This window comes from Microcaecilia unicolor, chromosome 9 (genome assembly GCF_901765095.1).
Source record: "Microcaecilia unicolor chromosome 9, aMicUni1.1, whole genome shotgun sequence".
In the NCBI taxonomy this organism is placed as follows: Eukaryota; Metazoa; Chordata; class Amphibia; order Gymnophiona; family Siphonopidae; genus Microcaecilia; species Microcaecilia unicolor.
The window spans coordinates 205,118,944-205,128,581 of record NC_044039.1 but is presented as its reverse complement, the minus strand read 5'-3'; the positions used below and the strand labels follow the sequence as shown (position 1 = coordinate 205,128,581).

General features: G+C 46.8%; 1 protein-coding gene across 2 annotated transcripts in view; it reads right to left on the bottom strand.

Annotated features, from left to right (window-relative positions):
* Positions 1-3,335: 3,335 nt before the first annotated feature.
* The window catches only part of PRIMA1 (proline rich membrane anchor 1), an 86,583-nt gene continuing 80,280 nt past the window's right edge, over positions 3,336-9,638 (bottom strand). For both annotated transcript variants that reach the window (XR_003943379.1, XM_030214906.1), the window contains one exon: positions 3,336-4,889. Coding sequence is in view for 1 of the 2 variants with exons in the window: in XM_030214906.1 (XP_030070766.1) it covers positions 4,862-4,889 (28 nt within the window). In the remaining variant the exon portion in view is untranslated. The remainder of the gene's footprint in view (positions 4,890-9,638) is intronic.

Below are 9,638 nucleotides of genomic sequence, written 5' to 3'. Positions count from 1 at the left end.
ACCCGAAGGTAGTGCACAACAGCGGCGGGAGGGGGGGTGCGGTTTTCGGCGTTCCGGGGGGACGGATCGACAGGTTCGCGGGAGGGGGCGGGTTTCGAGGGGGCCATAGCGCAGGGGGGGCGCAGTAGGTACTCCTCCCCTTGCCTTGGAATCAGCTGTGTTGACGTCAGTGACGTCCATGCGTGTCTGCCTCGCAGACCACTTGCAGCCAGGGAGCCACGGTCCCAAGCATAGAACGTTGGAGGTGAGAATTATTATATAGGATGTGGGGGTTACTGGCTGCCAGTAAAGATAGAATTGACCTATTTACCGTTGTCTGGTTGTGCATACTACCTGATGCTTTAAAAACACACACAAAACGTTTTAACTCAAAACAACTTGACACCCAGGATTTTAAAGTATATTTTTATTTTAATAAAAAAAATTGTGGTTTTTTTTTCTTAAAGCAGGTACTGCACGTTATCTCTATGTAACAAGAGGGTTTTTGGTACAGAAGATATCTTTGTGCAATCCTCTTCGATACTAATGGCTTTTTTGAGAAGCATGACAACATTGATTTCTGTCATTTGTTTTCTGCAGTCATTTAATCGCTGGATGGATTTTCTATAAACCATGTTTGTTTTCCTCTGTACATCTGGCACACAGTCACTAAGGCAGATTTTAAGGCTATTTACATTCATGCACTATTTTTCACACAATATCCTCACAGATAAATCAGTTTGTACGGATGCAGGGAATATTGTTAATATATGTTGGTACCGGTCTTAAAGCTGACGTATCGCTCTGCCATTCAGTCTTGGTTTTGCGGCTTCCAAAGAAGAGAGACAGAACGTCGATCTTTCGTTTCTCGACTACGTTAGAAATGTGATTCCAGCAACAAGCCTGTGTTGTCAAAAGCGTGTTAAATTCGAGTAGGAGAAAGCCAGAAAAGAAGGCATCGCATGTAATTAGTTTTCTCGTGGATGAAAATGTGGATTTCGATTGCCTTCCTAACACAGTTTATGTCTTGGTCCAAAGGGAAAAACAGGAAAACAACCCCTACGGAAATCCAAAAAGGAAACCGAAAGAGGGGAGGACAACGCAATGACGCCCACTCGAGGAGGTGCAAAACAAGCCAGTCTTCTTGCCAATAAAAAGACTGGTTTGTTTTGTAACTCCTTGAGTAGAAGTCATCGCATCATCCTTTACTCTTTTGGTTTCCTGCTTAACTTCTTGATCATAAATTTCTGAGTTGGTAAGAAAACAACAGAGCAGTCGATACAGACAAAATAGCAAAGACGAATAAAACTGTAAACTTATCAAGGGCCTTATTTACTAAAGTGTGCTAAGCCTAAGCATTTAATATAGGAATTAGTGTGAGTCCGTGTTAACAGCTAGCCTAATGGCTTTGCAGTTAGCATGCATTAATTCTGAAATTCTGAAAACATGGAACGAGGGGGGAAAAGGTAGGGACTGCACTTACAGTTAATGCACAGCTACTTACAGCATGTTAACTGATAACATGGATGCAGTTAAGCCACCTCATTAGGGTGATGGTAATGGCATCCACTCTCATCTCTCCCTACATCCCTCCCCGGGAACTCCATTCACTGGATAAATCTCTCTTATCTGCACCCTTCTCCTCCACCACTAACTCCAGACTCCGTTCCTTTTATCTTGCTGCACCTTATGCCTGGAATAGACTTCCCGAGCTGGTATGTCAAGCTCCATCTCCGGCCGTCTTCAAATCTAAGCTAAAAGCCCACCTTTTTGATGCTGCTTTTAACTCCTAACCCTTACTCACTTGTTCAGAACCCTTATTTTATCATCCTCACTTCAATATTCCCTTATCTCTTGTTTGTCTGTCCTAATTAGATTGTAAGCTCTGTCGAGCAGGGACTGTCTCTTCATGTTCAAGTGTACAGCGCTGCGTACGTCTAGTAGCGCTTTAGAAATAATAAGTAGTAGTAGTAGTATTTATGCGTGGATCTGCCCTACGTCCCCATTCCATAGCCTGTATGCCTAGTCTATCTCACGGGCAACTCCAAAGAGGGTGTGGCAAGGGGAGGGGAATGGGCAGGTCAGGGGTGTTCCCAGGATTTAGGCAAGCAGTTCTAGAATACTCGCATTTCCATGCCTAAAGCCTTTGGCTAGTTTAAGGGCTCGCACACAAAGTTAGGCTCAAAATTGTGCTCTAAGCTAGTATTCTATAAAGACAGTTCCATGTAGAATTGCCTTTATCAAGTTCACGCTTACCCCTGGATTCTATATAGGGTGCCTAGAGATCCATGCTGAAATGCAGGCATATTCTATAACAATGCATGCAACTTTATTGGCTTAACAAGCCGATCTGCATTTTTAACAGCTCTTAACAAGCACTAATTGGCAATAATTAGAATTTATGTATACAACTCCTAAATTGTAATGCGCGCAGTTCAAAAGGGGTGCGGCTAAGGGCGGGAAAATGGGTGTTCCCAAATTTACGCACATTGTTATAGAATGTGGCCCAGTGTGCATAAACCTACATGAAGGGATTTAGGCCACATCTTGATTGGTGTAAATGGCCACGTGTAGTTTTAGGTGTTGTCATAACCGCCGAGAGGGGGGGCAGGGGGGACAAAATGTCCCGGGCCCGGGCCTCCAAGGGGGGCCCGGCGACGCAGTCCCACCCGCCCTCCGTCATCAGCCATCTGCCCCCTGCATTGAAATCGCAGTCTCACCTCTGTGAAAGCAGCACTGCAGGCAGAACGTCTCCCTTCGGCCCTCCTTCCCTCCCTGTGTCCCGCCCTCGTCTGATGTAACTTCTGCGAGAGCGGGACACAAGGAGGGAAGGAGGGCCGAAGGGAGGTGTTCTGCTGCCTGCAGCGCTGCTTTTATGGAGGTGAGACTGCGATTTCAATGCAGTGGGCCTGGCCCGATGGCGGACAGAGGGGGGGAACGGCGGCGGCGGCGACCTCAGGGGGGGTGGAGGGGGGCAGTGGCTGCGGCGATCTCGGGGGGGGTGGAGGGGGGAGCAGTGGCTGCGGCGACCTCGGGGGGGGTGGAGGGGGAGCAGCGACGGGCAACCTCGGGGCCGGTGGGGCAGTGAGGGCGGCAGGGCCGGGGTTCCGGGCCTGGCCCAGTCTCTCGGCAGCCCTGGGCGTTGTGATATCAACTAAGTGCATTCTATGTACCGCGCTTAAATCTAGATACCACTTATAGAATAAGCTTAGGTAGAAATGTTTACTGCATGGATTTTTTAGGTGCCTTATATAGAACCTGGCCCTTAGTTCACATCATCCTGGCACATAATTTTGGGTGACCTTTACTGAATTCTCCCTCCCCCCCCCCCCCCCCCCCCCCCCCCCCGGTGAGTATATTATCTCTGCAATAAGTGTATGGGAAGATGCTAGGAATGCCTCCAACAGGTAATGCAGAGGCTTTGGAATTAATATGCATTAATTTTGGCAACTGGCACATGCTAACTGCAAAACCCTTACTGCACTTAAGTAAATATGTCCAGAGAAAAAGAGGCAAAGGATCCACAGCAGATAAACAGATGGTCATCTCAAGTATTTTGACTATACAACTCAATAAAGATTTTGAACCTCATCTTCACTGGCATTCATCTGGATCCTTTGCCATGTTCATCTTTAGTAAATAAGGCCTCAAACGCATAATAATAATCTCTTTCCATATGTGGATGTGTGTGTGTTTCAACAAATGCCGAATGCTCCACAAGTCCCTTGATTAGTTTTATTCTTTAGTGGCACAAGTTAGACTTTTATCTGCTATGATTTGAATATTCTCCTACTAGCTTTATCTAATGTGTATCAGCTGGTTACATAGGTCCTATTTATAACCCTAAGGGCAGTGGACCACCTGCACAGGGCTTTCAGGAAGGCTGGGGTATGCTGCATGGAGCAACCAGGGTCAAAACCCAAACACTGGTGGGTATGGAGAGACCAGCTGTTTTGCGCAGCAGCCTCACTCTTTTTCATGGTAGTGCGAATTATTACGGAACTTGGATAATAAAACACGAGAGAATGCCTGGATGTTGGATTAAGTATTGGTGTTGTGGTGGGAATTGAACAGGAAGATCATAAGGTGTGACACGGCCTCTTAGCAGAGGTGGTGGAGGCCGGCATACAAATAGATTCTCCAATATGGAGAACAGTGGTAGGAAGAGGATTATGAGAGGGGGAGAGGAACTGGTGTTGGTTTGTGGGGAGGACTTCAGATGCTTATCTACTCAAAGTAGTAGAAAATCTGAGAAACTGGGCAGACCTGATGGGCTGAATAGTCTTTATGCCATCGTTTAACTATGAGGGGTCAGTCTGGCTATGGTCTTCCAAAACCCAAGGAGAACCTTATTGCCTAATGAGAAATGACTCGCAGAAATGCGTGCCTGCTTTCTGTGGGTGTGATGTTTTCCATCTGAAACCACATGCATAGTTTGGATTGTAATAACTACATGCATTGTTCTTCTCACAACTAAATTCCAGCCTCGGGAACACCTCAAACAATGAGGACAACGGCATTCCTGTTGTTGAACAACGCTGCTTACTTCTTCTGCGTCGAGGGTAGGCAATAACCAAAGATCAGTGCCCTCTGTGGTACTCTGGCCAAGTCATCAAACCCCATGAAGCCCGAAGAAGCTTCTTCAAAAGACATTTCATTCATTTGTCCTTTTTGTTCTGGGGATTCAAACTCATTACCAGTCAATAATCAGTGGTGTAGGCTTCAGAAAAGTTGTTTATTTTGGCACAGTTTGATAGAGCTGTCGAGAGGCTGCCAAGCCTCAAAAAGTAAGGTAAGAGCATCTTCTACCTATTCTGAAATGGCAGTTCTTCTGGTTTCGAAAAAAAAAAGGCTCTCCTGCAAAGCAAATTGTAGAAGGTCCTCAGTCCGACTGTTGAACTCTACTTTGCCTGCAGATGATGAAAAAGTGAACACAAGGAAGATAAAGCATACAGTGACTTACAGAAGCTACTCATTGCCCATAAAATTGACATTTACAGTTCATATCCTTAAAAAAGTGCTTAGCATGGTTCTCTCTATATCAAAGATACCATGTTCCCTTCGTAATAAGTAAAGGAAAAGAGGACACCTGGAAAATCTCAGATACTTTAAAATACAGTATATTTTTTTATCAGTACTACTTGCAGTTTTGCTAATGATCTTATTTAAAATCCGCAAAACCAAGTGGGGTTCACAATTTCCACAAAAGTTCAACAGCACGAAAGGAAGTGGAAAAGAAACCAACTTCAAGAGATCACACAAAATACCAGGATAAGATGCTCCAAAACACAAACTTTATTCTGACCCTACACGGGCCGTGTTTCGGCTTTTACAAAAGCCTTCCTCAGGGGTCGATCAGTGAGTGCACAGTCGTATACTGATTGACAGTGGAGCACATAAATTGGTGTCTCACGCAAACTAACTAACCTGATCTCTTGAAGTTGGTTTCTTTTCCACTTCCTTTCGTGCTTATTTAAAATCCCCCAATATGATCATTGCCTGATTCTGAAATTTTGTCATCGTTCCCCCTGAGGAGAAGGGAAATCCAAATTGGAGGGGAGGAGAAGGGGATGGAGAATAAAAAAGTGACTATTCAAAAAGGTACTAAAAAGCTAGAGAATTAAATTATGAATGTATATCTTATTGACTTAATTCCTTAAGGGTAAGGGGAGATGGGGAGCAGGATTCCCTTGGGGATACCCCTGAATTCAGCATTGCATGATGAGACAATTAAATAAATCTTAATAACAAATTTTAAAAAATAATAAATACAGTTGTGCCCTATGTATTTCAGATGATTTTGCAAAGTATAATCAATAATAAAGATATTTGCCTAAATCTTAACAATGAGTCCCGTACTGCTCACAAACTTACCACATAGCAGATTTTGACAATGAAACCTCAAAGTTCCAGGAACGAATTAACTTATCACATCAAATCAGCTGGTGAAAAATGGACAGTGGAAAAAAAAGCTCCACCCCCTCAGGGCTTTTTTTGAGGGGGTACTTGGGGGTACTGAGTACCGGCACCTTTTCCATTGTCTGCTAAACTTGACCCGTGGTTCTCGTATTTTAATGAAAGAGATCAGGTTCCACATACAAATTTTGCCTTGTCATAGATTCTATGACTGGAAGCAGGAGTCCTGGCTATTGTAGGGTGAGTCCCTCAATGATCACTCCACCCCTGAAGGGTGGCCTGGCATTTGAGTACCGGCACCTTTTTTGCTAGACAAAATGCACTGCACCCCCTACAAACACACTTCATAGGTGGAGAAAAACAACAGTCCTTAAAAACCCCAGCATACTCACTAACCAAACTTTATTGCAGCAGTGCGAGAGCAGCTAAAGAGGAAACAGGAAAAAATTAGAATACGAGAAGTTCGATACGAAGGCGGTAGAACGAGAGGACATGAAATGAGATTGAAGGGGGGCAGACTCAAGAAAAATGTCAGGAAGTATTTCTTCACGGAGAGAGTAGTGGATGCTTGGAATGCCCTCCCGCGGGAGGTGGTGGAGAGGAAAACGGTAACGGAATTCAAACATGCGTGGGATAAACATAAAGGAATCCTGTTCAGAAGGAAAGGATCCTCAGGAGCTTAACCGAGATTGGATAGCAGAGCCGGTAGTGGGAGGCGGGGCTGGAGGTTGGGAGGCGGGGATAGTGCGGGGCAGACTTATACGGTCTATGCCAGAGCCGGTGGTTGGGAGGCGGGGCTAGTGCTGGGCAGACTTATATACACAAAGGTAGCACACATGAGTTGTCTTGTTGGGCAGACTGGATGGACCGTGCAGGTCTTTTTCTGCCGTCATCTACTATGTTACTATGTTACTATGTTCCAAAAACTAATTCACAAATTGTGCACAAAAAAATAACTGAACTAAACTACTTAGCTGAAAAAAAAATGGGTATGGTAAGGGAGGTGCGGTGGCCTTTAGTGCAATTTGAATGACGAAATGGGAAGAAACTACAGCGGTACATTCGTCCTTCTCTCCCCCGGATTCTCCTTAAATGGAAGGACAAGCCATTAAGCCCATTAAAACGGGCAAGAGTTTTTATTTCTGAAATGTAATTTAAAAGTTGATGAACGTAATGTGAGTTGATGTCTATAGTACACTTTCATATACTATGTTCTTTGTGTAAACAGCATTAGATCCTTCAATTAATTTACCTTGTTCTAATGTCTCTTTAACTAAAACTTTTACATCTGAAGCGGTAGCGTGTGCGGCTGAGACCGCTTAGTTTGGGTCCGGTGCAGCGACGTTTGCGTGGTGGCGTAGTGGTCTCCATGTCCTTTGTTGTTTCTTGTGGTTTCCTGTTTTGTTCTCTGCCGCTCCCTCCTTCCTCCGTGCCGGGCCCCCTGCAGTGACATCGCATCGATCTGCAGCGCTTTAACATGTAGGCGAGAGACGCTGTCATGTCAGTGCAGGGGGCCTGGCACAGAGGGGGTCGGGTGCAGCGCCGTGGAGGGTTTTGCAGTGACCTCATGGGGGTGTAGGCGTGGGAGCGGCAGCGTAGCAATTGGGCCCTTCATGGAGGGGTGCGGCAGCGGCGATGTCGTGGAGGGGGGTGGAGGTAGGTGCTCCAGCAGATGCGACCCTTGGGGAGGGTGTTGGAGGGTGCAGCGCTTGCGGCGTCGACCTCGTGGGGTTGGAGGGGTGGTAGCGGCGGCATAGTGGGTGTAGTGACGCATGCGCAGAACAGCGCGTGCACGGCACGTCAGAAGAGACCTGTGAAGTGACGCATGCGCAGCACGTCGGTCACAGCTCATTTATTAGAGAGATTAGCCCTTTATATGGGTAGGACTGCTAGGGTCATCAGCCCCATTTTGAACCCAGGGCAGTGCTGAAACAGGGCAGAGGGAGACTGCTCACATCTTGGACCAGTGCACTTGTAGGCAGACCCTCCAGGTAAGTCTGGGGAGGTTAGGGGAGTAGGAGGTTGCTTTTGGAAGGCCACTGGAGGGGCCTTTAAAGGGGAAGGTCTGATGCTTAGGGGAGCTTTGAGAGGAGGTTGGAATGGGGAGGGGATGTGGGGGGGGGGGGTAGATTGGAGACCCTTGACTTTGAGAAGGGATTGGGTTGTGCTGCCACTCAATATCCTGACTTATAAAATTTGGGCCGACACCATGTTACATGAATTGAAAGATAGTGCTGGTGCTGTCTGTTAATATAGATAACTAGCCGTTAAGCCCGTTAAAACGGGCGAGATTTACAGCAACCCTCCTCGCCGCCGCTCCCTCCCCCCTCCGTGCCGGGCCCCCTGCACTGACCTGACAGCGCCTGACACCTCCGTGTGAAAGCGCTGCAGGCAGCAGCAGATCACTCTGCTGCTGCCTGCAGCGCTTCCACACGGAGGTGAGAGGCACTGTCAGGTCAGTGCAGGGGGCCCGATACAGAGGGGGCGGGAGCGGCGGCGGGGATGGGGGGGAGGGTGGAGGTTGGTGCGCGCGATGTTCGTTTCCAAGCGGCCGTGTCCAACAGTCCGACTCGGTTTCCTTCTCTGTTCCGCCCTCTGACGTCATCCCGTCTTGACGCGAGGGCGGGACAGAGAGGGAAGTCTCTACTGCGCATTTGCAGGTGAGTCGGTCACTTGCCATTTATATGTTTGATACTCTGCCCATGTGGTAAGTGTTTGTCCTAGATTTTAGATGCAGTGCTGATGCTGGGCATGCCCTCTGCATCTACCACACTGTCACTTTTGTGGTGACGGTATGGTAAGCGCAAAAACTTACTGCATTTTAGTAAACATACCTCTTAGCTACACCATATTCCCTGTGCAATCCTTGCCATAAGTCAATATAAAACATTAGGTAAAATTGAGGCAGGGCCGACTCTTCAGTTACTAAACTATGTGATGCTCTTAGACTTTGCAGAAATAAAGGTTGACCAGCTAGTTGCGGGTGGTATTTCTCTGTTAGACTGTCACTAGTTTTTAAGAAGTGCCCTTCCTCCTTCAACAGTCAACAGTATTGAGTTAGCCCAGCACACAGCTATGACCTACAAACTGAACTATGACCTGAAAAAGTGATGCATGGGATTCTCAGCAATGATACACAAGTAGTATGTTGATCAAGGAAAGGCAGAGGTAAACATACCCATCCTAAACATTTTTCACTTCATTTTCCCATATAAACCTGAAACCATCCAGCTAACAGAATACTGACAACGTCAACGTGGGATCACTGAAAGTACAATTTAGGTTGCTGGCATCACCCAAGCATATGACCTTTGAGTTTTCCGATAGTTATAAAGTGATAAGGAAAGCCACAGCAAGGAAGTATTCCATTTCCTTCCAGAATGTTTCTCAATGAGTCATACACTTAGACCCAAGGAGGTGTAATGACAGGAGGCAGCATGACATCAAAAAGTTGAAGCCGGTTCCCCCAGTAGCCGCCATCTTGGTTTGTCCGAAACAAACTATCAGATGCAGTGTCCGTGTTGTCACTGTGCTCGTTAATTTATCTCTGTTATAGCCGCGGGAGCTTCAGAACATGGGGAGTGTTCTGCCCACACCACTGCTGTCACCAAGCTAGGCCAGGATGCAGGGGGATGCAGGCACTCGGGGGCGGCAGCAACTGGTGAGCTGGACTGGGCATCTGAGCAGCAGCTTGTACAGCCAAGTCCAGCTCATTGGTCACCACCACCCCCCAAAGTGGCCCT